This window comes from Sylvia atricapilla, chromosome 14 (assembly GCF_009819655.1).
Source record: "Sylvia atricapilla isolate bSylAtr1 chromosome 14, bSylAtr1.pri, whole genome shotgun sequence".
Classification (NCBI taxonomy): Eukaryota; Metazoa; Chordata; class Aves; order Passeriformes; family Sylviidae; genus Sylvia; species Sylvia atricapilla.
The window spans coordinates 1,374,516-1,402,371 of NC_089153.1; the positions used below are offsets into that span (position 1 = coordinate 1,374,516).

At 42.3% G+C, this 27,856-nt stretch overlaps 1 protein-coding gene across 5 annotated transcripts; it reads left to right on the forward strand.

Annotated features, from left to right (window-relative positions):
* Positions 1 to 1,659: 1,659 nt before the first annotated feature.
* Positions 1,660 to 27,515, forward strand: MATR3 (matrin 3). Of its 5 annotated transcripts, none has more exons than XM_066328861.1 (15): positions 1,660 to 1,782; positions 9,555 to 10,639; positions 14,954 to 15,015; positions 15,589 to 15,630; positions 15,881 to 15,984; positions 17,099 to 17,151; positions 17,637 to 17,762; positions 18,367 to 18,492; positions 18,679 to 18,849; positions 20,076 to 20,207; positions 21,380 to 21,423; positions 21,893 to 22,283; positions 23,875 to 24,268; positions 24,855 to 24,976; positions 26,457 to 27,515. In XM_066328861.1, exons 2-15 carry the CDS (start codon positions 9,749 to 9,751, stop codon positions 26,505 to 26,507), a joined length of 2,709 nt encoding a protein of 902 aa, XP_066184958.1. In that variant the 5' UTR covers positions 1,660 to 1,782; positions 9,555 to 9,748; the 3' UTR covers positions 26,508 to 27,515. The 5 variants fall into 5 exon arrangements, with proteins under 5 accessions (XP_066184958.1, XP_066184961.1, XP_066184962.1 ...); XM_066328863.1 differs by lacking the exon at positions 1,660 to 1,782 and adding an exon at positions 1,837 to 1,950; XM_066328862.1 differs by lacking the exon at positions 1,660 to 1,782 and adding an exon at positions 2,046 to 2,146.
* The last annotated feature ends 341 nt before the right edge of the window (positions 27,516 to 27,856 follow it).

A 27,856-nucleotide genomic window follows, 5' to 3' on the forward strand; every position in this document is an offset into this window, starting at 1 on the left:
ATCCAGCCCTGCCCTCTGGCAGTGGGAAGCCATTCCCTGGGTCCTGTCCCTCCATTCCTTGGAAATTGTCTCTCTCCATGTTTCCTGCAGCTCCTTCAGGCCCTGCAAGGCCACATTGAGCTCACCCCAAAGCTTCTCCTGTGCAGGTGAAGAATCCCAGCTCTCACAGCCTTTCCTGCCAGCAGAGCTGCTCCATCCCTCTGCTCATCCTGGAGCCTCCTCTGGCCTGGCTCCAGCAGCTCCAGCTCCTTCCTGTGCTGGGCCCCGGGGCTGGGGCAGCTCTGCAGGTGGGCTCTCACCTGAGCACAGGGGCAGAACCCCCCTCCACTGCTGTGGGATCAGCCCAGGGTTTGGGGGTTTTGGGTGCTGGAGTGTGTCCAGCTTCCAGCTTTGTGCACAACTGGAAAATAACTAGGGATGTCCTGAAGGTTCTCCACTAGTGTGGTCAGCACAAGCACAGGCTTGGGGGTTTGGAGCTCAGGGTGTCACCACTGGCAGGAAGGGGACAGTCAGCACCATGCAGCTCCTTCTGCAGCACAAAGGCGATGGATAAAGGTCAGAATGATTCACCTCAGCCCAGCTCCGGTGCCTCAAGTGAAGGATGCCAAAGGGAATTGGGAGAGAACCCATGAGGTCCAAGACTGGTGGTGAAATAAAGCCAGGAAATGGAGCAGGACCTGCATTTGTACTCAGGAAATGCAACCGTGATTTATGGTTCTGTGTATGAGCACCGTACATTTTGCAATCTATATATGACTTCTACCAGGCAAAAGTGGCTGGATTGCTTTAGATTTGCTCTGTTTTTACTGCTCTGCAGCACCACAGCACAGGAGGATTGTTAACTGAGATTTATTGGCTTGTTTTTGAGCACTTAATTGTTTTTTACCCTGAGCTTGTTAAGAGCTGGATTTCTTGTGATTGTTCTCTTAGCATTTCCATATAATTTCAAGGATTACAATATTGTACCACTTCCATTTTTCAAAAATACCTTATGTGTTATGTTTCATTGTGCTCTCCAGCCACTTACAGAAAAGAAAAATCAGCCTGTGATGAATTGAAGAGGTAGATTTTTTCCTTTCCCCTGGAGCTTTCACTGAATTCACATACACACCCTCACCTTTGTAAAGCTACTGGAACAATGGTTTCCAGGCTAATGGAGAGACCGGTTCTTCAGCCACAAAATTAAATAGGAAATAAAGATCTTGATTACTAAAAGAAATCCAAATAATTAATACTACTTGAGGGGTTGTATGAGTACTTTGGTCACAACTCATGGCTTTCAGGAGGGCAGCGGCACAGAGACCTCTCCGCATCCAGCACAAGGTGGCAATGTTGGATCAGAGGAACAGCACAGCCTCGTACATCGGCTGCAGGGCCTTTTTACCAGAATCTTCTAACGAGCCTTACAGCCAGCGAGAGCCCAGCGTTTTGAGTATTTTAGCGACGGTGACACCTGCGTTGTGCTGAGGAGCGGGGCCATGTCTGGGTGGGGCTCGGTGGCCGTGAGCGTGGCCTGTGACACACAGAACAGCGTGAGGACCAGAGGACACCCCGGATACCCCGGGCGCACCCCCCCAGCGGCGGAGCCGCTCCCCGGAAGCGGCCGAGGGGAGTCCCGAACCCGCGGTTCCGGGCGCCACACTCCTCCCGCCGGGGGCGTGGCCGCGGCCGCGCCCCACCCCCCGCGCCTTCCCATGCTGCCCCGCGGGAGCGCGGACAATGAGCGGGGCGCGGGCGGCGGGCTGGCGGCGCGCGGTGCAGCGACGTTCTCGCGAGAGCAGGGTGAGCGGCCCCCACCTCTCGCGAGAGCCGTGCCGGCGGCGCCTCCTCCCCGTCCCCATCCCACACCCCACATCCCTCACGGCGGGCGGGGCGGGCGGTCCCGGCCAGCGGCGGGAGCTGCGCGGACTCACCGGCGATACCGGAGCCGAGCGGGGCGGCCGCCGCCGGGCACGTGAGCGGGCGGGCAGCGGGCGGGTGTGCTCTCGCGAGCGCGGTGAGGCGCGCGCGGGGCTCGCGCAGCCGCCTCGGTCCCTCTCTCCCTCCCTCAGTCTCGCCGTCCGTCCGTTCCCTTCCCTTCCCCCGCCGCTGGCGCCGCACCGAGCGGGAGGCGCCGCCGCCGCGCTCCGTCCCCGCCGGCCCGCAGGTAGGAGCGGCGCCGCGCCCCCGGCTCGCCGCCATCTCGGGGTCTGGCGGCGGCCGTCCTGCCGTGAGGGGTGGGGGGCGAGGCGGGAGCGCGCGGCGCGGGCCGGCGAGCGGCGGTCACGCGCAGGCCCGGCCCGGCCGGTGCCGCGGACCCCGGGGCGCCCCCGCCCGCCGCCGGCCGCAACTGCGGGCGCGCCGGGCCCGAACAAAGCCCTGACCCCCCCGCCGTTCCCCGGGCCCGGGGACAGCGGCTCCCGCCCGGCCCCTCGGCGCGGCGGCGGTGACCCCGCTCCACCGCGCTTCCCGCTGCCTGGAGCTCTCCCCTGCGCCCTGCCAGCGCTGCTGCCGCCAGCCGGGGCCTCGCTGGCGGCCTTGTTCCTCCCTCCTTCCTTTAACCATCTGAAGGCCGTTAGAGCCTAAATCTGCTGGTTATGATGCTCATCTGGCCTTAGGAATTAATGAATTGAGCAACGAGAATCCTAACAGTGCAGGCAGCCGTTTGACCCCTCTTTCTACTCAGTTTCACTTTTATATAATTCAGGCTGTGCTTACAAATCAAGCTGCGGGGATGTTTTTTTTTCTTGCTGTGGTGGATTGATAACGTTCCGTTTCTTTGATGCTCTGCTTTAGAGTCAGAGTTGTGAGCTACAAAGTTCACCTCTTCCGAAAACAAGCAGAAGTTGAAAAGAACTTTCTGGGAGCCTGAAAAACTGCTTTGTTAAATGATAAATGAGGCATTTACACTGTTGAAAGAAAGCTGAACCATCCCACAGATTCCAAATGTGTGGCTGTTTTTCTTTCCACGATGCAGACCTTTGGGAAAAAAGTATCTGATAGTGGTTCAAACTGTTCAACGATCTTTATTCTTTTTACTCAGCCTTAAATTCTTCAGGTTTTTTGAACTGTAGGTGGACCTGACTTCCTGGTGTCAGATAACTAGGGAGCAGCTCTGGTCGAAAATGTAAGTTTCTTGAAGCAGTCTGTGTAGTTTTCATGGGGAGAAGAAAATGGTACATTTTCAGAAGCTTCTTTACAAAGAATCTATTGATGCAGTGATTTATCCTTCTCATATTTTGAAACATGTTAATATTTTAAGTTTTCAATGTGCTAAAATGGTAAATTATTTTTATAACATATAGTGGAACATACTAACATTTTTACTGTATTCCCAAGAAATTAGTGGACTTCTGTCTTGAATTTTATCAAAAAATCTACCCAAAATGATTCATTACTGAATTCTGAGTGAGGATACTGGCACTCAGGCCTTGGATGTGTTTGTGAAGCGATAAGTCAGTGTTTGTACTTCTGCATTGTGCACTTGGTATTCCATACATCCTGGTACTAAATGATGGGAAAAAAACTCTAGAGAAATTCCTAAATGTGTCCCTAAAATGTGGATATTTATGTTCCTAAAGATAAAAACTGAAAAGCAATTAAAGAGGAGGGAAGAAGAGTCAGTGTTTGGAGCTCCAGACTGAAGTTTCTTATAGCTGTTACATTATACCAACTTGGTTTATTCAGGACTTAAACAAAAACACTCATTAATTTGGTGAGAAATTAGGAAAAGCTGTGTGCTGCCCTTTGCTGTGACTTGCACATGTCTCTGCTGAGAGATTTGGTGAATACAAAGGTATTTTGTAATGTAATGCTCAACAGGCTTCTGGGTGGCTTAGCAAATCTGGGGGAGAAGCTGTTGGAAACAGAGCTGCAATGAAATTATTTCCATTCAGTTTGTTAATTTATGAGTGGTTTTTTGTAGGCTCAATGTTGCTTCCTTTCTTCGTCTCTGAATCAACAAGTCTTGAAAACAAAAGCAAATACTTCACCGTATTTCTGAGCTAATTTAGTTTGTGAGTGTTTAAATACCATATTATGCAGTCATGATTTCAACAAAAGGGGTTTTATTTTGAGCACTGAACCAATGAAACAGTTCCTTGATTTTTCTCTGCAGCTAGAATACTTCTTGCAACTTCAAGCAGGATTTCAGCTGGGAAAGAACAGGATTTTATCCCAGCCCTGGAAGTGCCTGGAGGCAGATGGAAATTCATTTTACCAGATCAGAACACAGAACTGTTCTGTGTGGGGTTTTTCTTTGGGGTTTTTTAATGGTAAAATTTGGTCTGTGTTTGGATCACTATCTGTATGACCTGTGTATCAAATTCTTGTGTTTTGTTCTGGGGCTGGTGGCAAAATCTTGGTGTCTGAGGGGCTGTTGGTCCCCACACCTTCTGGGATGAAGGAGGCTTGTGTCCTTGCTGTGCGTGGGGACACGGCTGTGGTACCAGAGCTTCCCAGTGAAATCCCACAGCATTCCACAGACACTGTGCTTTGGCAGAGCCTCTTTTAGTGGCTCCGTGTGCATCTGCCTTTCTGGAGAGTGGGGGCTCCGAAGGTGTCAGGAGGATTGAAAGCCGTACAAAGGAATGGCTGGAAGCTGTTACAGGTGTTTGTGGCAGGGTCACCACAGCGACAGCAGTTACCTGTTGTTTCTGGGTGTTACTTCTTTCCAGAAATATGTGGAGTTTGCCTTCTTTCTCCACTGTTCCTTAAATCTTTTTTTTTCCCACTTCTGTTTCTGTAAAGGAATAAATGCACTTTTTAAATGCACCTCTTACAAAAGGTTGAGTATATTAAATTATATAGTGAGCAGAAATAGGAAATGAGCCTCTTTTGTGTTCCTTTTTGCATTCAGATGCTGAAAACTGTAAGTCCTTTTAAGATTCTTGATTGCTAAAGTCTTTTTAAGATTCTTGATTGATAATTAAAATGGGTCATTTTAATTCCCCATTTGTAAATATGCCTGTTCAGATGTCACACTTTCCTGTTCTCAAGCAGTCCTCTGTTACAGCCACCTCTGCTGTCAGATTATTTTGTGTTCCTCTGATCAGGGAAGTCCCTGGGATGAAGCTAAACATAATCTGAAGAATTGAAACTCCTCCAGTTGTTGTGCTTGAACCAGACTGGTTAATCTGCCCAGAAAGTGTGAGTCCCGTGTGCCAGGTGCTCCTGAAGTTTCTGAGGATGTGACCTAGGAGGTGGCTTAAACAAGAGGAATGCTTTTCTTTAGTGTGAAGCAGCAGTATTAAATAACCACTCTGGGTATTGGGAGCTGAAATGAGCAAGAATCTGCCTTTCTCTAAGGCTGCTGGGGCAATTCCTCCTTTGCCTGTGGAAAGACAGTGGCCTTTTCTGTATTGTCCTAAAGTTAATCCCTTGGATTTGAAATCCATTATACTTGGTCATTCAGCATCTAGATAACATCTGCTTCTAATTTCCTTGCCAGTTTTTGTTTTTGCTGCCATTAATTCTCAGAGCAGCATGGGGGGCTGCCTGTCCAAATTGCAGATCTCTTCCCTCAAGAGCCCTTTTTGCTAGGATGTGCTGGAGCCAGTTTTTCCAAGAAGCAGAAGAATTCTCCCATGGCTGAAGGGATTGTCACGCTGAGTACCGTGTGTAAGAGGGGAGGTAGGAGGAAGACCTACAGCTGTTTATTCAAAGAGCAGACTTCCAAAAACTTCTATGATACTTTTTTCCCAAGGGTGTATGGTCTGCAAAAGCATTTGTGTTCTTACAAAATGAGGGTAGGCTTCTCAGCTTGTAGATAATTTCATGTTTTTACAATAATTGAATTTACTTGTTCTAATTGAACGTGTTTAGAAGTGAAAGTGAAACTGACTAGAAAGAGAAAACAGTTTTCATTTTTAAGATTTTTTTTTTCTATAAATAGTGGAAGAGGAATGTGTAAAAGATGAGTTGTTCTAAGAACAAGATTGACATTGAAATTATAATAACTATGCATAGGTTAAAACCCTCCTGAGTGGCAGAAGGAACAGGGACCTGGAGAATTATTTTCAGCCTATTTGTGGTCCATAAAAGGTGACAAGCTGAGGTTATTGTGTTCAGCATGGTCAATATATTCCAAGAATTCTGAATCAAACTGTTCGCAGGTCAAACCTAATGTTGAAGCAAGTGTTCAGTAAGCTTTATTGAAAAGATATGTTCAGTTTTACACTAAGAGAAAAACCTTCTATAGTATTTAAAAATCAGCCTCATTTTGGGCTCTGATAACAGTGTACTCTGTAGGATTCAAATTCCTTGTTTTTGTTGTCTGCCTTTATAGAAAACTCTTGCAACTTGTAGATACAAATTGTTTTCGTTGTCTGCATTTGTCTGGAAATGTAATATCATTTTGACTTTCAACTTATATCAAGATTGCTTGATATTATGTATTTTCAAATCTTAATCTGGCCAAATTGCTGTCCACAGATCTTTAAAAAGGTGTATCTGAAAGCCTGTCTGTTCCCAGTGTAGCTGAAATTACATGGAGAACAATTAGCATAACACTTTCAACTAACTCATGTCTGGCTCTCGAGGCAGCTCTGTTCAGTCCTGCCCATCTTGTTGCTGTGACTCAGTTGATGGCACCCTCTCTCAAAAGCTGACCCTGCTCCATGGGAATGTGTCTCCAGCAGATACTGGCGTGGAATTGTCAGCACAGGAAGTGCTGCCTTAGGATCACCGTTAAACCTGACCCTGTGGAAGTTAAACATCCTTTGGTGTGAGGGTAGAGCTCTTCCCCCACCTCTTTCTGTTGTCTTAAAGGATGAGCTTGGTTAGGAGTGGAGTGCAGAAGCCCTTGCAAGTGGTGTGATAATTAGTGGTTTTTTGAAGGTATTCAGACTTGTTAATTTAAGCACTCAGTACCTAACTGAGTGTAGACCATTTCCTGACTAGCACCAACTGCCCACGTGTGCTTGTCTTCATCATACACTTGTCTCACTGTCCCACTTCATGCTTTTCCATGAGATTGTCCCTCTCTGTGTCTTTGTCTCGGTTTTTCTCCCATCTTTCCTATTTTTATTTTTCCCTTTGGCCCTTCCCTGGGTGTTTGCAGCTGAGTGTGGTTCTGTAGAGCTCTAGTGTGGGGTCTCACCATGGCACCATTGGTCCTGCAGCCCCGGTCCCACCAGGCTGGGCTCCCGTGGGGGTGGTTCCCTGCTAATCTCTGCAGCAGCACACAATGAATTGACAGTTGACAGCTGTGACAAGAGGATTAGAGAGCATTTGTTTAAATAAAGGGTGGTTTTGAAAAGTGGAGAACTTTCCTGATTTAGTGGAAACGTGAATAGTGTGGGTCCTTGCACTAACAGCAGGACACAGGGAACCTGTCCTGACCACAGGAGTATCTGTGCAATCACTGCAGGGTCAGCCTCAGAAAGCCCTGTGGAATTCCTGATTTCATGAAGAACCTAGTAAGTTCAGCTTCAAACCCTTCTGAAAGTGTCTGAATGAACTAGGAGGAAATTTCGGTGTAGAAATGGAAGGAGTAAGGACTAACTTGTAAAATTGTCACAAAAATATTTTGAAGACTACTGAGTGAATGTAAGATAAATGCATGGTAAAATGCATGGTACCCAGGTGAATATTAGAGTTCCTCTGTGAACGCAAAAGACTTTTGATTTTTACACTATAGTTCTTCAGTGCTTTCTGTTCAGGTGTCCTCCAGTGTAGCCCCTTTTTCTGAGACCTCTCCCTTAGATTTTGCCTTGTATGCTCCCACTGTGTTCTTGTGTTACTGTTTTCCTCTGAAGCTTTCTGCAGTGTTTTCTGATTTCTGCCTCAGAACTTTCAAACTTATTTTCATCCTCATGTTTCTCTCTCTCTTACTCTTTAGAAATGTCACATAGTTAAGCTTCAAGTGACTCCAGCGTATGTGAATCTTAAAAATGTAGCCGAAATGAGTTTAGATGCATTGATAACGGTGTGTAGCAAATTGTATAAAGGAGTTACTTTGCAAAGGTGGAGTTGTGTATTACATGTATTTTGTGTATTTTTCAGGGAATCCTTTTTTTTTACATAAATGCGTAATTTTTTTAATGTGCTGCTACTGAGAAAGAAAACCCAAGTGCTTTTCAGCTTTGTGCACTGTTGGAGCAGGCTGTGGACCGAGCAGGCAGTGGGGATAGAGACCTCTAACCTTGACCTTTTTCCTTCTGTTTCCAGTAAAAGAGCCATTGCCTTCTGCAGAACTGGTCTCTTCAAGGAAAAGTCCTTGCTTTCATTTTGTCCTTCCATTCCTCCCCAGACGTACCTGTTCTCTTGGGAGCTGACTTCATTTGCAGCTGTGCAGTCTGTGCCGGTTTCTTTTCCAAGTGATTCTGGGTTTGATGTGCTCCTCAGTGGCAGTGCTGGAGAAGCACAACTGCTCTGCCCACACTGCAAAGGGCTTTGTGGCATCAGGGGCCCAAGAACAGATTATTCCTGCTGGATATTTTCACGTGTGTTGAATTGCTTTAAACTTTGTGTTTTTGTCCCAAGGCTGGAGGAGGATGGGGTGAAGTATTACTGTTATTTCTGCTCTGCCCTAAAAAAACATTTTATGAAATATATTCATTGCATCATACTGTGGATATTGATAGACTGTTCAGTTAAAACTCCCTGTAAACACAGCTGAAACAAATATTTGAGTGCTAAGTTAGTATTTTAGTGGGCCACTAAAGAATCACCTCTGTTGTGAGCAGTGTTTTAGGATCTTTCACTCCCACAGGTGATCACGGTGTCAGTGCCAGCCCCAGGTGGGCAGTGCTGCTGGGGTGTGGTGCCATCTCCTGACTCACTGGGGTCTCTTCCTGCGGGAGCAGGGTTTTCCTTGAGTCTCCATCCCAGCACTAAGCCTGACCTTGTTTAGTTTGAGGTCTGAGAGTACAGGCTGGTGTCACAGCTGCCATGTAACACAGTAAAGAATCCCTTCAGAAATGCTGTTTAGCGGTGTAACTGCAATTGGAACAAGAGGTCTTGTTTACTTCCTGCAAAATGTAAAACTTGTTTTTCTTGTTCACATCTGTCTTCCCATCAGTAATTGGAATTTTACTGCATAAAGATTGAATATTATGTTTGGTCTTATTTACAGGTCTTATAGCAGAAACTTTTTTCCCAAACTTCAGTTACTTTTAACTTCCTTTCGTCCTGTTCTGTGGTGGTACAGGTTTCATTTTCAAATATGTGTTATATGCCAAAGTCATCTTGGATTCTATGGGCCTAAGTTTTTTGTGTTCTTCTCACTGACATAGTACAGTAATGTAGGGTATGAACAAAACCATTAACCAGCGATCAAGGCTTACATGTCAGTAAACTTTATAGATGCTTTCAGACATCGCAAACTTCTGAAATTCACTTTCCTTCAGTGTGAAAGTAGCTTTTTGTGGAAGAAGAGTAGTATGTATAGGAAACACTATTGTATTTTTATCTGCAATAACATATATAGGTTCTGGGTATCTCTTGAATCTGTTATGTGATAAAAGCCTGTAAGATTGAGATCTTTAATGTTTTTTTAGATCAACATGATGCATAAGTTTAAAACTGCATCTGTTTAAAGGGATTTATGACTAAAACTGCTTGTTTTTCTACAGAATTGTCTGGTGTTTCTCAGCTTGAAGAAGATCTGCAGTCATTATTGATCCTCTTTCTTGGCGTTACCGTTTTCGAAGTGAAGTTTGCCTAGCTTTCTAGTGTGAGCTCTCTTTGCAGCCATCTTAAAAAAAAAAAAAAAAAAAACAAAAAGAATTTTTTTTGATCCATAAAGTAGACAAGCTGTAGTTCTACAATGTCCAAGTCATTCCAGCAGTCATCTCTGAGTAGGGATTCACAAGGTCATGGGCGTGACCTCTCTGCAGGAATAGGCCTTCTTGCTGCTGCTACCCAGTCTTTAAATATGCCAGCATCTCTTGGAAGGATGAACCAGGGTACTGCACGCCTTGCTAGCTTAATGAATCTTGGAATGAGTTCTTCATTGAACCAACAAGGATCTCATAGTGCACTGTCTTCTGGTAGTACCTCTTCCCATAATTTGCAGTCTATATTTAACATTGGAAGTAGAGGTCCGCTCCCTTTGTCTTCTCAGCACCGTGGAGATGCAGACCAGGCCACAAACATTTTGGCCAGCTTTGGTCTGTCTGCTAGAGACTTAGATGAACTGAGTCGCTATCCCGAGGACAAGATCACTCCTGAAAACTTGCCTCAGATCCTTCTACAACTTAAAAGGAGGAGAGCTGAAGAAGGTTATGGTAGAGATGGCAGATCATCCACACGGGAACCACCGTACAGAGTACCTAGGGATGATTGGGAAGAAAAAAGGCATTTTAGAAGAGATAGCTTTGATGATCGTGGTCCTAGTCTCAACCCAGTGGTTGACTATGACCATGGAAGTCGTTCTCAAGAATCTGGTTATTATGACAGAATGGATTATGAAGATGACAGATTGAGAGATGGAGAAAGGTGTAGGGATGAATCTTTTTATGGTGAGACTTCGCATAACTATCATAAATTTGACAGTGAGTATGACAGAATGGGTCGTGGTCCTGGTCCCGAGAGATCTCTCTTTGAGAAAAAGAGAGGTGCTCCTCCAAATAGCAATATTGAAGACTTCCATGGATTCTTACCGAAGGGTTATCCCCATCTGTGCTCTATATGTGATATGCCAGTTCATTCTAATAAGGTGAGTTATGCACCAGATACTTCTGTTTTCCTTTACGTTGTAGTATCTGTTCTGTTTTTACCTATTTCTTTAATTATTTCTATGGCCTGGTTGCTTTTGAAATGATCTGAAAGTTGGTTTGAGAGTGAAAAAGGCACTTGGTTTATTTGCAAGGTAATTGTTGACAAACATTGTAAACCAGGGCTTTACATTAATGTGTTTTATTTGCCCAGATTGCTTAACTTCAAGTCAAACAGCTATCATCTACTGGGATATCTTGTTTGTATTTTACATCTACATGTTCTCTTAAACACAAACATCTGGCATTCAAGCAGTTTTGGGGTGGGTTTTGGTATTTTTTTGTTGGTTTGGGGGTTTTTTGCAGTGTATCTACTGTGCCATTCTGGAAGCTAGTTTCAGCTCTCCTCCACATCTGTCTTGATTGCTGATTTATATGTAGTTAAGATACATTCTTGCACAGTTCTGCTTTTTCCCTGTCCAGAGGGAAAGAGTTAATGTAGAGCCCTGGAACTTATTTGCAAAAGTAAAAACCACATTTTAGATTAGCTCATTCTTGCCTTTTTAATTTCACTTTAACACTCTATCTCATACTATGGCTGAAATTTGTCGTCATTTTTCTCCTTTTTTCACAACTTTCTTAGAACACTTCAGACTCACTTTTTATTGTCACATGTTGCATCTATCCCTGTAGACTCTCCGAGCAATCAGTCTGCTGTTGCAGTATCCTGCTCTGTGTTCCTAGTAGTGTTCTTTACTTGGCTCACGAGTAGAGTGGATCTTCGGGTGTGTTCGGTGATGCTGAGACTTCCCTCTTAGTAATCCACGCCTAGTGCAGCTCTGCGAAGGGAGCAGGTTGCTCAACATGATTCAGATGGTGTTTTCAGAGCCTTCTCACTTTCACCTTTTCCAATGTACTCATCTTGCTGATTTCCAGTATACTAGGCAATTTAATTGGCTAATTGGCTAATACAGTGCCCCTCTTGTCACAATTAGTGGCTAATTAGCTTGAAGGCCTTCAATTGAAAACATAATACGTGCTATTACTGTAAAATTGATACAATGTGGAATTGCTGTTACTAACCATTTCTTTACAGTTACCTCTCAAAAAGTGCTGTTCTGTACATCTGATCTTTTTGAAACACAAGAATTTATTCTGTCCCTGCAAGGAAAGGATCAAACCGCTTCTAGAGCACAAGCTGTATGGCTCCACCTCATCTGACAGTTTATGAACTTGTGTTGCTTTAATTACTTTTTATATAAAATACAGTAATCCAGGTTTCTTGTCTCCTGTATTTGACGTTTATTTTCACTAAAGTTTAAAGTGTTAACAGTTTAGCTGCCATGCTCAGTTTTGTAAAAGGATTTCATTTGGTTAGATTGAAAACATTAACTTCTGAGGCCCTTGAAGATGGCAACCAATAATCCTGTAAGTAGGGGTCTTTTCAGCTCTTTATTTTAAAGGCTTGTGGCTCTTAGTGTGCTTTGGAGTGCAGATGTAATGAAAGCATATCCACGTGGAAATACCTTTGCAGGTATGAGAAATACCAAAATCTTTTCACAGCATAACCTAAGTGGCTGACCTCTTCTGTAACATACAAAACTTGGTTTTTTTTAGGAATATACTTTGGCTTTAATACTGCTAGTACACAATAAAACATTTGTGATTGGATCATCTTTTCTTATGACCCAAGTTGGGGCTTTATTTCTGATTTCAGAAATCATGTAACCACAAGAATTTTTCTCTCTCTCTCCTTCTTTCCTCTGCTTTGCATACCCAACCATTACAGAATTCCTTATTTTGTGTCTCTCAGAAAATAAAATCAAGTAAAACATAACTTTTAAAGTAATCTGATTTGAACCAAAATTTATGGAAAGCAGAAAGGGAATGCTTTTCATAGCTGGGACTATGTAAATTAATCAGTGTAGTAACAAAATCTCACTTTCCCCACGACCAAATAAAAATATCAGAGATTTTATAAAGTGTTTGATCAAGCTATGTGTATTTTAAGTGCAGGCAAGGTGTTAAACATCCTTAGTGTAACTTAAATTGGCAGATTAATCTTCAGGGGTTTTTTTTGTTTTGTTTTGTTTTTTTGGTTTTTTTTGTTTTGGTTTTTTTTTTCAATGATGTTTAAATTGCTTCTTTAATTTGATGTGTGTATGTTTTAAGACCGAGTTTATTTTCTGTGTGTCAAGTAAATTGTTGCCCCAGTTACATCAGGCATTTTGTCAATCCTGATCCCTTTATCAAGGAATGAGGTGTTAGACATGGAGGGAGTATTTTCCTGCCAGAGACAAAGGCTGGTGCAACCCGAGCAGATGAATTTGGAGGTGAAACACTTGAACCTGGTACATCTCCGAGGGAGAACCTGGCTGTGGCCCTGGGAGAGGGCTGGCTAAAATTAGGTGCTTGAGTGTGGCCTCATTTTCTGAGGAACAGCTTGTCCTCTGGCTTGCATCAACTGAGCCAAAGGGGAATCTGGGTTTTCAGAAACTTAGTTCAGGTTTTCTCTCCCTTAACTTGGGGCCTCTGTGTTAATGAGCTGCTGTAAATACAAATAACCTGGTGCCCCAAAACCCTGGGGGAGAGACGCTTCCAAATGGGTGCAAAGGGAATCCAGAGTAAGAATTATGTAAAAAGTTCATGTAGATGAGCTACCGTTGTTCCCTGTGGGGGAAGAAAAATCTGAAGTTATAATCACATCCCCCTTTTTTGCCAGTTTAAAAGCATTTGAATGAGAATTAAATCTGAACTTTGCCTGTAGTTTGCTGATAACTTCTTCATCAGTTTTGTGTTGAGACAGATTCAAAGCATGTTATGTGTGGTAGAACCAGCCACTGAGGCTTTGCTGAACTGTGCCCCCAAATTTAGAGGGGTTTGGGAATTAAAGGACTATTTTCTAGAATGTACTGCTAACACTTCTTAGCAAGTGTTAAACTGAAGAAACTTCATATTGAGTGGTTCATGGATTTTTTATTTTGGTGGGTATTTTTCATTCTAATTGGCAGCCTATTTATAGTTGCAGAGCTTACATCTTGTGCAGTTAACAAGAAAAAGTGGTGCTCTCATTTTACATCTTGATAAAAGGGATGACTTCATCTTGCTCCATGTCAGGAGCATCATGGAGTAATATTGTAGTACTTTATGAGATACTTTAAATCCGGATTTTTCTCCTTTGAAGGAAGTGCAGGGTAGGCGTTTAACATATGGAAACACTACAGTGAGCCTTGGGAATGTCTCATTGTGTCCAGGATGGCTGTACTGTGGCAGAGACCAAAAATCTGGAAAAATGAGGGATTAGGCAAAAATCCTTTGTGTGTGCTGAGCAGAAACAAACATGTAAGAAGAGCCACATTGAGCAGTTGCCAGTGCACTTTGTGTTCATAGCGGATAAGAAAAAACTTTTGAGTTGGAGAAAACCTTCAGCCCCAAGGTTCTTGAGTGACTCCCCCCTGTTTATCTCTGCTGGTCCCTTTCCTCCCTGAGGAGTAGCTGAGTGAAGGTCAGGCTGTGGCTCCCAGATGTGCAGCAAGGAAACTCCAGAGCTTCAGTCACTTCACAAATGAGAATAAAGCACAGACCTGTCCTCTTACTTGTAAGACTATAGAGATGCAGAGATCAGGCACCAAAATAAATAACTTCCTTTTATAGTTAAAACAGTGCAGAGAAAAAGTAGAAACTCCTCATTCCTTTCTAGTGCTAAAACCAGAATCGGGAGTTTTACCTGAATGATTTGATTTAATTTCATTGTTTTTCCTTGGTAGCATCTTGATTTAGATCTTGTTTTTCTCTTTATTATTCCCCTCAAGCAGTCATATATTTTATATTTCACCTGTATACTTCTAGTTTGTCCTAGCTATGCACTTAGATTTCTTTTAGTCTTTCCTTTCTGAATTCCGTGCAATTTCTTGGCCTCTTTATGGTTCTAAAAATTGGAGTGTTTACTTCATACTAATCTGTAGAAGTCTGAGGAATGAAGCAGAGTAGAGGAAATTCTGAAAGGCCTGAAGACAAACAAACAGCCTTCAGTTCCAAAGGCTGCCATGGCTCTCTGTGCCTGGGCTGGAGTTTTCCAGGGAGCTTTGCACTCTGAGGCAGGAGCAGCCCCGTTCCCGTCAGACACTTTTCAGCCAGGTTAGCAGGGAGGAGGCAGTCCAGTGTCAGTGTCTGCTCAAAGCACCGCAAACAGATTCCATTCTCTATGGATCTGCAAAACTCCAGCTTAGCAGAGAGGACAGTGCACTGTAGCCGTGGCTTTGTGGGCAGGATTCCCGTGTGTGGCTGTTAATTGTGCCTTGTTTACTTTGCTGCAGGAGTGGAACCATCACATCAATGGAGCGACTCACAGCCGCCGCTGTCAGCTGCTGCTGGAAATGTATGAACTGGGATACAGTAACTGGGGAGGAGGGCTCGGCCTGGGACAGCGCTCAGGCACAGCCTGGCATTCTGGGGTCCTGTGCAGGGCCAGGAGTTGGACTGAATGATCCTTGTGGGTCCCTTCCAGCTCAAGATGGTCCCTGATTCAAAATAACTGTTACACAAAGCAGGTTTAGAAAACATACTCTGCCTTGTAGGGAATAAAAACAGCTTGGAGGATCTTCAGGACAAAAAGGGATCCTGCTTCATAGCTTTGGAATCCTGCTGGTGTATATGTAACAGCTGGAACTTAGCAGTTGAGTTGTAATCTTATCTGTTGTAATTGTAGTTACTGATACCGACTTTGACTTTTTCGTTGTAAAAGCACCAGTTCTGCAAACAGAGTAGGGAGTTTGTCCTGAGGAGCAGCATTTCTGTCAGTGCTGCTCCTGGCTCTGGCAGTGGGCCTGGAGTGTTGCCTGTGCTGCAGCTGTGTTACACCTCCAGGTATCACTGCCTGTGTGAAAAGTGTTACACAACTAGAGGAGATTGCATTTTTCTTACATTTTCTTTTATATTTGTTTCTTTTAAGATACCCAGAGTGGAATCCTGACAGTGATTCAGGACATGGAATGTAAGTAGTAATTAATTTTGAAGTATTTATAATTGTTGATTTGAAGCAGAGGACATTCCTAACATTTTATGTGAAACAACACACTTCCTTTGGTTCAGGTGGATTCCTCCCTTTGTTTTCCATCTGAAGGGCAGCAGTAAAAGTAGCCTGAGTTGTCTGCATAGAAGCTCTGCAAAAATTAGGGTGTTTTGTCAATGAAGCTTCACAGTTTCTTGGTTTGAAATGACAGTGTGTTTTCTCCTCTTTCTAGGGGTGATCCCTTTATGTTGCAGCAGTCTACAAACCCTGCACCAGGAATTTTGGGACCACCACCACCTCCATTCCACCTTGGAGGACCTCCTGTTGGGCCCAGAGGTAACTTCAACAGGCTTATTTTCTGGCTAGGTTTAGTGTTTTAAAACAAAGGAAAATGCTTTTCTCAGCACTAGAGAAACTAAAAATACTTTGGCCAGGGAGGGGCTAAAGACCAGTACTGAGTTCCCACACTTCACCTTTCTGCCAGCTGCAAACTCCCTATGGCTGGTAATTTTTAGCTGAGATTAATCTGCATGTGTTTAGCACTTGGATTTTTTTCCCTCTGTAGGAGGTTTTTGTATCTGTCTTCTGAGTAGCTGTATGTTGGGGGAGTTTTCTGGGTGAAACTTAGATGAATTCAGTGTCCTAAATTATTTTCCTCCCTATTTTATTCTTGAGTAAATTGGAAAAATAAATTGGAGTAGCAAGTGGGAAGAAGAATGATACAAGCCTCTTCCTGTCAGGAAAAGAGGCTGAGAATCTGATTCTTGTCTGATGCTCTTTCTTCCTACCTTTTCGATACTCAAATGACTAAAAGAGCAAAACTAATTAATTTACCTGGCTATCCTGACAGAGTATGAGTATTCTACACACGTTTTAGATGATAGATGCATTCATACTTCATTACATTAAAATAACACTGTTAATTTTTCAAAATATCTCAGATTTAACTATAAGCCAAACTATTTGAAAGGGGGTTTCGTTTATGTTTGGTTTTGTGGTTGTGGAGGTTTGTTTATTTGTTCATTTTTAATGGGTATGGTGATTGAATGAGTGATGGTTTAGAACCTAAAACTTTAATTGTAAAAAGAGTGTCTTAGATAAAGAAATCTCACATCATTTGTGTACAGAGATGTTTTCCTCTGCCAAATCTTATTTAAAATAGGAAATTTTTTTCCAATGGGCTGTACTTACTCTCTGCTGTTCCTGAATAGCGATAAATGCAGCTCTTTCTCTAATGTTAGAGTGAAGAGAAGGAGCAGGAATGAAGACCCCAAGTTACAAGAGCTCTGAAATAAATCAGCCTTTTTAGAGTGCAATGGTATAATTAGTTTTTAGAACTTGATCTCAGTCTGGTATTACTAGTGACATATCTTTTAAGAACTTGTGATGAGACATTAATCCCAGTCTTACAGGTTGAACTAAGCTTGTTCATTCTTTTAATTTCTCAAAGGAGCTGGAAATGGAAATATGCAAGGACCCAGACACATGCAGAAGGGTAGAGTGGTTAGTATTGAAATTCTTCTTTTTAACAACCATTTTTGTTGTATAATTTTTTCTATGCTTTCTTAAGATGTAAGGTAGATTTGTTTGTTTTTAATTAATTGATTGTCTTTAGAAGTGAGAATTTGGAATTTTTGTGGAAGTACTGAACCTTTGGCATGGGACTGGGAGTTTGTTGTGTTGAGTACTCTACAAAGTATTTATTCCAAAACTGTACAGAACTTCTTTAGACATTCTCTTTATGATGAAGCTGCAGGATGTGAACTTAAGGAAAGGCAGCTTTGGCATGGCAGGCATCTTACTCTGGAAATTCATAGAAATTCTGTGCCTTTTCTGGATGCATCTTGTTTTGGTCAGTAGTGACGGTAGATATAAAAACATTTTACAACTTTAAACAGTTACACCAGTAGAGCAGAGCCTTGGCAGACTTCAGTTTTGCTGGTACACAGTTTTATTCATGCTGCATGTACGTGCTTTGTCTTCAACAGGAAACAAGCAGAGTTGTGCACATCATGGATTTCCAGAGAGGAAAGAACCTGAGATATCAGCTGCTTCAGCTCGTTGAACCCTTTGGGATAATCACAAATCACCTGATTCTAAACAAAATCAATGAGGTAAGATTGGGTCCCAGGGCACTGCTGTTGGGGCTAGCTGGTGTCTCGGGTGGCCTTCCTGTCGCTGTCTGAGCTTTGTCTTTGGAAAAGGATTTGCTCAGCCCCACAGTGAGATGCCACATCTATCATCAGGGTCATGTGGGAAAGGAGGAGTGTGTTTCCAGAAATGCTGCACTACTGCATTTTCACTTAAATACTGAAAAATCCTCCTGGTTGGTTGGTTGTTGCTTTCTCAACAACACCACATTCTGCATGTTTTAAAATTATCTGAAAACTTACTTGGTCTTGGTTTGTATTATGGAGTGTGCCTTTGAAGTGTGAAAAAAAGCAACACCATACAAGTGGGAAAAGCAGGAAGCAATTGAATGTTTTGAATCCAAATCTAGGTGGAATGTAAACAAAAAAAAAAATACTTTATTTAGGTGCACAAACTGAAGTATCTGAAATTCCTGCCATGTTGTGCAGGTCAGTTCGTGTAACCGAAACGCACTTTCCATTTCTGATGCCTTTATTTTTAAAACAAACGATGGAAGAGCTTGAAAATTTGAAAAGAAAATTAGATTCCTGAAAGAGCAGAACTTGATTTGATTTTGTATGATTTCAGGCGTTTATTGAAATGTCAACCACTGAAGATGCCCAGGCTGCAGTGGAATATTATTCGACAACACCTGCCCTGGTGTTTGGTAAACCAGTCAGAGTCCACTTGTCACAGAAATACAAGAGAATAAAGGTAAAACACTTCTGCTTTTTTTAGCATTGCCTTATTTTAATCTGGGGCAGTAAATGTTATGAGGCTGCTGCATTTAATTTATTCTTAATTTCTGTTCTTTTCAGTGCATCAAATTAATCAAGAGACAGTCACCCATGTATATTTTATGTACAGGTCTTAATAAATGTCTTTCCCTTTTAATCTTAGAAACCTGAGGGCAAACCTGACCAAAAGACTGAGCCACCGAAACCAGAACTGGGCCGTGTGATCCACCTGAGCAACTTGCCCCACTCGGGCTACTCTGACAACGCCGTGCTCAAACTGGCTGAGCCCTACGGGAAGATCAAGAACTACATCCTCATGAGAATGAAAAGCCAGGTGACTGCAGGGGAACACCCCTGGGGGAGGGTTTCAATGGGGTTTTAATTGGGAAGAAATTACACCTTCAGCTGGGGCTTCTGTAGACTTTCTGCTCTGGCACAGGTTTGGAAATGACCCAGGGTCTGTCTGGGTGGGGGTTTGCTTTGGAGCTTCCTGTGGAATGTCCCTGGAATATGAGCTGCTTTAAAACCAGAAAGAAAGGTATTTTAGCATGGAGGCTTAATTATTTGGTTATGCAGATTTTGTGGAGCCTTGGGACTGTTTTTTTAGGGCTGAAAAACCATTACCTATGAAATATAAACAAATATATTCCACTGTTTTCTGTTTATTTTATTTACACTTTGTTTTTTCATTCTTTAAAACTAAACAAAAAGTCCTCCTGTACTTTTCTGGCTTGGAAAAGAAAGGTTTGAAGACAGACCATTGTATGTGTATAGCAAAATGCTTTGGATGTGCATGGGCGTGATTTCTATAAATATTACAGGAGTTTAAACTATCTAGCTCTAATTTTTTTAAGCTTTACTGTCCCAGTTCACTGCTCTCTTGAGTAAAATAGGAAATTCTACTGCTTTTTCAAAGAGATGGGTGCCTAAATCCCCTAATGCCACACTTGAGAAGTGAAAAATTACTAGACTATTGCATGACCCCTATGAAGTCCTCCCTGACCTTATTTCACTGGAGAAACAAATCCCTTTGCTGTCTAAGTTGGCTGCTGACACAGCTTTCCGTTTTTGGCAAGGATACTCCAACCCAGATGTGTTTGTTTAAAGCAGTCTTAGCGTGCCATTGGCTTGTTCCTAAAAGGATCTCCTCACAAAGCTGGATGAGCAGCAGTTGCTGCCTTTCTGTTTCAGGCTTCTCTCAAAAAACAAAGTACTGAGGTAGTGTCACAGCTCCCCTGAAATTCCCAGGTACATAAGCACTAAATAAAGAGTTTCATTGTCCTGATGCTTTTCATTTAAATAATATTTTATTTTATGGTGGCTTTTTTGGCATTTAAAATGCCTGTTTAATTTCAGAACTGTCTCTGGGACAGATGTTCTGAATTGAAAAGCTGGGGTTTGTAGAGCACTTGGTTAAATGTTTGGTGAGGACAGATGTGGTTGAACCTCAATCATTTTACTTTAGTATTTGGAAATGCTGCATTTTGAGTTAAATAACTTTGCCTGGAAGAATGTTCTGTGTTCCAGAGTCCTTTTAAATGTCTGTTTTAATCTTTTCAGGCCTTCATTGAGATGGAGACCAGAGAAGATGCTTTGGCCATGGTTGAGCATTGTGCCAACAAAGCACTTTGGTTCCAAGGCAGATGTGTGAAAGTGGATTTATCTGAAAAGTACAAGAAACTGGTGTTAAGGGTAAGGAGTGTTTTCACTTTTTTAATCGTAGTTGAAGGTGCAAAGGGAAGTAGATGGCAGCCATTGCTTATTGAAAACTCAGTGTTGCATGTAAAATGGAACAGTTGGCTTTAATATTTTCTGGCTCCTCAAGTGCAGTTACTTGGCACAAGTGTAGTATTACGAGGACAAGCTAAAGGATATTTCTTTCAAACAAAACCCAAACAGTTGCTATAATTCAGATTTTGGAGTAAATTATGTAGATTTTAATTAAAATAACTTCATTTCGAACATTCTCTAATGTGGGATCCTTTTGGTTTTTTTCTTCCTGTTTGAAAATGAAGGTTTGTGAAAACTTTAAATATATCAGAACTGCACCTCATATGAAGGAGGGAAAGGTTGCCTGAAGGGGTTTTTTACAAACACCAGGATAGTATTTATGAAATGATAGGTGTTTCTTCATCACACTGGGACAGTAAGTAGAAAACTGAGATGAGCTCAGCTGGTCAGAGCATGGTACTGATAATGCCAAAGTTGTGGGTTCAGCCTTTTTAGGCCATTCACTGAACAGCTGGGCTTGATGATCCTTATGGGCCCCTTCCAACTCAGAATATTCTGTGTTAATAATAAAGTTCTGTGTTAATAAAAGCAGGAGAAATCTGAACTGTCAGGCTGTCTCCTAGAAACATCAGCTTTGTTGTGGAGCATGAAGAAATCTTACTGTTGCACATGGTAGTGCAGCAAAATGAGCACTTAGTGGCAATTTGAAAAGATTTCTTGTTACTGCCTACAAGTGACATTTCCTGCTCAGTAATTCAGGTGAAGTGGTGGGAATCTACTAAAGGTTTTCCACTAATTACAGGGAGAAAAGTACAGCCATTGCCTGAACTATATGCTGTTGGTTCATAAACAAACCAGGAATTGTATGTGAATTTTCTGGAGCAGGATATCCCATTTTTTCTGTATTGAATAATTACTGTGAATAAAGGCAGGGGATTTCTAGGTTGGTCAGATCCTATCTGACATGAAATAAAAGTTTACTGATCAGTTGGTAGGTGGCATGGGCAGAGTTCCTGGGGGTTAATGAAGCTGGAAGCATTTGGCTGGGTTGGATTCTGGTCAGAATTAATGCTGCAGCAGTTCTGTAAATCATAGTCTGCTGTGACTCACAAATTTTTAAAATTTTATTTCAGATTCCCAACAAAGGAGTTGAACTGCTGAAAAAGGATAAAACCAGGTAATTTCCCATTGTTAAAGCATGATTTTTTTTAAAGAAATATGAAAATACCATTTTCAGAGTATAGAAACAATACAAAAGAGTCAGGCAAGCTTTGAGATCAAACGGTTGGTGGTTGTGCCCAGAGATGAACTGTTTCAAATGTGCTACCCACCCTGTTCCTCTAATGATGGAGATTTCACAGCCTCTTCAGGCTCCTCAGGAAATTCTTTGCAGTCCCTAATTAGCCTTGTCTTCCTGCAATTTAAGCCCACAAGCAGTTGTCCTGTCTTGTAAGGATAATTTCTCCTTGGAGCAGCCTTTTGTATGTTTGAAGAATGATGTCCTTCAGGGATTCCCTCAGCCTTCCATTTTCTGAACTGAAACACAATAGTTTCCAGGCTTGTCTAAAGAAAAAAAGAACTTTTTCTTTAGTAATTTCTGGCCTCTCTCCAGTTTTACAGGCAGCAATGTTCTTTATTCTTTACAGAAAGAGAACATATTCCCCAGACAGCAAGGATTCTCCCAGTGATAAGAAGTCCAAAACAGAACCTGCTCAGAAACCTGAAAGTGGCAATGCAGAAGAAAAAGCGAAAGAGGAGAAACAGGAGGATGCTGCTGAGCCTTCAGGTGCCAAAAGTGGGGAACAGGCAGAGCAAGATGAGCCCAGTTTACTCCTGGAGTCTGAAGATGAGCTGCTGGTGGATGAGGAGGAGGCAGCAGCACTGTTAGAAAGCGGCAGCTCAGCAGGAGAGGATGCAGATGTTGCCAATTTAGCAGATGTGGCCGCTGAGGAAAAAAAGGACACACCTGACGATGCGACTGTAAAAACTGAGGGGAACGTTGCAGCTACTCCAGCAGCCAAGAAAAAGCTTAAAAAGGTAACTCACACGGTGAGGTGCTGAGTGGGGGAAGCCCAGTCTAACTTAGGTAGCACACCATGTACATTCTGTTGCAGACCTTCCTCTGTGGGTCTTTAAAACACCTGTCTGGAGAGGAGCAGGTGTTAAAGCTTTTGTGAAGAAAATGGAAGATCTCTCTGGATGTGACTTGCACATGGATTCAGTTATGAATCCCTGGTTCTGTTTTGACGGAAGCCTTTAACTTGTGGGCTTCTTCCCTTGTTGTTTGCTGAAGATTTGCTTGCTTTTCTCTTCACCCTTTTTTTTGACTAATACTTAGCCAGGAACTGTGTTCTCTGGAGCAGTTTCTCAGAGAACTGTCTGTAGTTACACTTGAGCCCAGAAATGATGACCAAAAAAATAATGTACTGGGGACCTGAGGTTATACTAAGCTTGGACAGAGTTGTATGTACACCTTACACTGAGGCAGGTAGGGCCATCTGCAGTTAGCCAGGGTCCTTTTCCCACTGGAGAAAAAAAAGAATTGCTTTCAAGGTGTTTCCAGTTACAAGGTACTTGCTGTGAATTCCCTCTTTCTCACCACATCATCCCACACTCTCCTGGGTTTTATGTCTTACCTGTTTAGTTAAACAGACTCAGTTCTGTGGAGTGGTGTGTAAAGTTTTAGTAATTTGTTGACTTGGAATGTTGTTTCGCAAGAAAGGCATGTTCCTAATTAACACATGAGATGTGCATGGATCTCAGTTTTGGGGGATCCTGGTTAATTGACCTGGTTAATGGTGCTGAGATGGGTACTGGCCATGCAAGTAGCATTTCCCGGTTTTCTTCATGTTCTTTATTAGTATGTTGACATTGGCTGTGATAGACTGCTTCAGACCCAAAGTTCATTCCTTGAAGACCCACATTCACAAAGCTAACGCTGCCTCAGTCTTGCTCACAGTTGCTGTGAAGTATGTGGAACAGTGATATCTTCATATTAGCAGGAGCGTTTCCAAAAATTCAGAATTTAGGCAGTCTTCTTATGAAATGTGGATTTTCAGAGGCCTTCACAGTTTGGGTTGGGTTTTGTTGGGTTTTGTCTGTTTTAGTGGTTGGTTTAATGTGGCTGCTCTAAGCTTTCTTCTGGTTGAAAAGAGCTTTTAATTCTTTTTAATGAACTTTCATACCATCAGTTTCAGATGACTGGGGACAGAATAGTTCTGGTAAGGTTTTACCTTCTATTCAGGCCCTGAAGTCAGGATCTTATGGGACTCTCAAATAAAAGCAAAATTTGTGCAACTCCAAAAGTTCTTAAGGTACTCATGGTAAAAGAACTTTCAGCTTGAGAATTTAAGTGGTTTTAGCTCTGTTCTTAAGTGAAATCATGTTTGCTATGGTGAAACAGTGACCACTCCTGATGCAAAAAACCAAAAAAAAATCATTGTGCAAGGGAATCCTTGATTCTGGGGCAGTGGAGTGCAAAAAGAGCTGGTTAAACCTTGAGTTAACAGTTGGAGTAAGCGAGGCAGCTCTTGCAGGAGGAGTTTGGAGAAGACAGTTGTGCTGTGAAGCTCGGGGGGGTTGAGGGCAGCCCTGCAGGCTGAGCTGACGGGCCCCGTTCTCCCCACAGCGCTACGTGGGCGGCTTCCCGCGCAGCATGGAGGGCTTCGTCACCCTGGACGAGGTGGGCGACGAGGAGGACTCCGACCACCAGAAGCTCCGCAAGTCGGGGCTGGCGGCCAAGGCTGCGGGCAAGAACGAGGACAGCCTGGCTGAGATCAAGGTGGACAAGATTGAGGAGCCAGAGCAGGAGAGTGAAACGTTAGAAAACGGAACGAAAAGCGAAGAGAATGCCAAGCCTGAAAGTGTCGAAGCTTCTGATGCTACGACAGCCCAGGATACTGAGAAGAACGCCCAGGAAAACACAGACCCCCAGGGCGAGCAGGAAACGAAGAGCGTCCAGGAGAAACCTCTTGTCCCAGATGAGTTCAGGATTGGCCCGTACCAGCCAAACATGCCTGTTGGTAAGACTGTTTCCATTTCTTTTCCAAAATGTCTCTGTGCATCGCAGTAGCATTTCTCATTTCATCTGACTTTTATTTTTGGCAATACATTGCCCCATAGCCTTTCATTTTAGGGCTTCCCCCTCCTCCCCCTTCTTCACTCCTGCCCTAAACCGAGTATTTTCTTCCTTTTTTTCCTTATTTTCATAACGTTTTTCATAACCCTTTCCTTAGGCAGAAATTGAAAGAGGTATCTTTTAGCAGCACGAACTCAATTGCTAGCACAAAGCACAACAGTCGTAGTTCAGAGTCATATTAAATACTCCCAAAACTAATCACAAAATGTTGTGAGTTCTTGAAGGAACCAATAAAATGGACCATAAATATGAAAGGTTGATTTTTAAATTAAAAAAAAAAAAAGCCTGCACATATTTAGTTACTACTAGGCCCCTGATTGACTAAACTAAAACAGAGACTTTTAAGGATAAAGCAGCTTTTAATGTAAAGTGAATTATGGTTTTAAGATTTAGCTGAAATGACATATGACATTAAAAGAAATGATGTAGAGTAGATCTCTTAGTTTATTTTGTGGTGTTTACTCCTCTAGGTGTGAATTATGTGGTACCCAAAACAGGGTTTTATTGCAAATTGTGTTCCCTGTTCTACACAAATGAAGATGTTGCAAAAAAGACCCATTGCAGCAGCCTTCCTCATTATCAAAAGTTGAAGGTAAGGCAAAAAACTTGTTCATTTTAAATGGCTTGATTCTTTCTGGGGAATAGAGCTCAACTAGACTGGACTGAGAATTAAAATACTTTCAGGCAGTGGAAATTGGCTTGCTCTATAAATTTTAACTCCAGGTTGACCTCTCTAAAACTTCGCCTTGTGAAATAATATACAGAATACACAGTTTAAAGAGGAGCTCCAGCATTTTTTTTATCTTGTAAATTTGGATTAAAGAGGGAACTCCAGTTGGAATAAGGCTAGGCTTAGAAGTAGTGATGCAGAGTAAATGCAGACAGCCTAGATCCCTTCCAGTTGTCCCTTTGAGAATGTTTTCAACCAGTCAGCAAAGCTTAAGATGAAGTTTTTATATGCTTAAAACAACAAAAACCTTTGCAACTTCTGATTTTGTGAGCATTTTTTCCATTTTTTTAACTGGATGAGGTATCACATGATTGTGTGGCATGAGTGACAATGCTGCTGCTGTAACCTCATACTGTGAGCTGCAAACATCACCTCCAGGAAAGGCCAATCCCAGAGGAATTCTGATAGTCCTGCAGTGTCACATTAATGTATTCAGGGCAGTTGGTCCCTGAGCTGAAAGCAAACCCCAGGGGCTCCACAGAGAAGGAGAATGTGGCACCTCATAATTCAAACATTTGCCTTCTTGGAGTAACAGAGAACCCCTAAACAGAGGGCCCAGGAAGGCAGATGGCACAAAAATTGTCACCAGACAAACAACACTGTGAAGGAGTAGATCAGAAAATCAGTTCCCATGCAGGACCTTGTAGGAAGAAAATCCACCTCATCCATCACCATAGCGTTTTTTCTTTTTCTTTTTCTTTTTTTTTTTTTTTTTTTTTTCCATTGAGGTACCTGCTTATGGGTCATTAAAGCCTTGATGCAAAAAGGGAAGGGGTGGAGTAATGCCAGTTTGTGAGCTTTATTACTTGAGCAAAACATGATTTGCTTTGCTTTTTCCATGGCAGAAATGATCAGTGAGCTGCTTGCAGGTGATTGTGGCAGTGGTGGGGTTTGGAACTGGGGAGGGAAGGGAGAAGTGCAGCTTCTGTTTCACAGTGGCACTTGTGGAGCTGGGAGTTTCTTTTGCTTGGAGAGCAGGATAAATTAAATAGGTGAATTGATGTTGCTATCAAATGTCATCCAAGTGGTTCCAAATTAATCCATCTCCAGGGAGGGGCGATATTGTGTCGCTGCCTCTGTAGAGGGCAGATTCCACCCAGGTAAGTGGCACAATCATGTCACAAGTTCATGACAAAAGGGGAAGGAACTGCCTTGGCTTGCCAAGGAGAGCTCCACTCCAGGGCAGGGAGAACTGCCATCCTTGTTAGATATGACCTTTGTAATTGCAATTAATGTTCACAGGTTTTAAACTTGGAGATTTGATTTATGTTTCTGTTCTTTGTGTTGTGCCTGTGAGAAACTCTTTAAATATAGTCCCAATATAACTGCTTGCTTTCAACAGAAAATTCTGGATAAAATGGCAGAAGACTACAGGCAAAAGAAAGAAGCTTAAAAAGAAGGAAAGATGTAAGGAAAACGTGGCTTTGTTTTTAATGTTAATCTTTTTTAAAAGCAGTACAAGTAGTAGATGGAAATACTGTATTCTTTTTTGTTTTAGTGAGATACAGTAGGCTTTATAGGTCTGTTCATGTGTTAAATGTTGTAGCGAAAAGCATATGCAGTTAAGTTAATGACAACAATTTGTTCTTAATGTGAGAATGGCAACAACTTTTCATTTTGACACTTCAAGCTATTACAGAAAAAAAAAATCTTGCACCCTTGTGGAAAGCTCATCTCTGAGAAGAAAACTGCGTTTAAATGAAACTTACTACTTTCAAGCTTCAGAAATTGTCTTTCAATTCCATTCTGAATAAAAAATGAAAAGTAATACTGTATTTTTATTTTATCTAGAACATTCCGTATTTTGGTCTGAGCCTAGCAGCTATTTAATTTTGAGTGTAAGGCTGTCATTGCATTTCACTTTGGAAAAGTCTTTAAATGTAAGTTGCATTTTTAAATGTTGAATTGCAGTTTCTTTTAATGTCACTGCTGTTATCTATAGCAAATAGGAAAACTAGTGATTAGTCAGCTTTACAACTTTGTGATTTTTTTTCCTGAGCTGTTGCTAGACTTTCAGCTATCCCCTGTATTTTTAGTGAGAAGTAAATGCTCATTCTCTGACCAGTATTATTTCCTCGAGCTCTTCCTGCTTTTACTTGAATCTCGTCGCTGTGGTACATCTCTGGTATATCAAAAGCAGCACCGGAGTCCTGAAAGGGACAAAGGTATCTTTATATTCTTCACATGGAAGTTTTCATACCTGCATTTTAACACCGTTTTTTTGTTAAAACCCAGTTTTGTCAAGACTCTTTAGGACTGTGCTCTTAATGTACCTGCACATGTGAGATGTGAACAGGAATTTGCATGTGTAACCTGTGTTTATCTGTAGTTTTTGTTATTTACTGCTTATTTGTGACTTCAGGTTACTAAAATGATTCCCAATAAACAAAGCTAGGCCACAGTGATTTGTCATAGATGTTTGGCATGTTAATCAGTGTGTCTGCTGAACTCCTTATCCTGTGTCAAGTCACTACACCAAAACTCGAGCTCTCTTTTTAAAAAGTGCATGTTTTTAACGCCTGTGCTTCAGCAGCTTCCTGCATAACTTCTTTCTCTTCCCTAAACCCTCTTGCATTTCCAAACAAATTAAAATATCAGTTGTTAAAACCCTGGTAGGTATATTCTGCTGACACTTTTGTTTCTGGAGTTTTGGGGTGTTCTCATCAAAGCTGAAGCCACATCCCATTCATGCAGTACAACAAACTTGGGCCAGTTCTTTCAGCCTGAGCCTCCACCAGTGAA

Coding starts and splice junctions, on each gene's coding strand:
- MATR3 (XM_066328861.1), top strand. CDS start 9,749: ATGTCCAAGTCATTCCAGCAGTCATCTCTGAGTAGGGATTCACAAGGT. Junction 22,284..23,874: donor CCAAGAAAAAGCTTAAAAAG/GTAACTCACACG, acceptor TTCTCCCCACAG/CGCTACGTGGGCGGCTTCCC. Junction 24,977..26,456: donor CTCATTATCAAAAGTTGAAG/GTAAGGCAAAAA, acceptor TGCTTTCAACAG/AAAATTCTGGATAAAATGGC.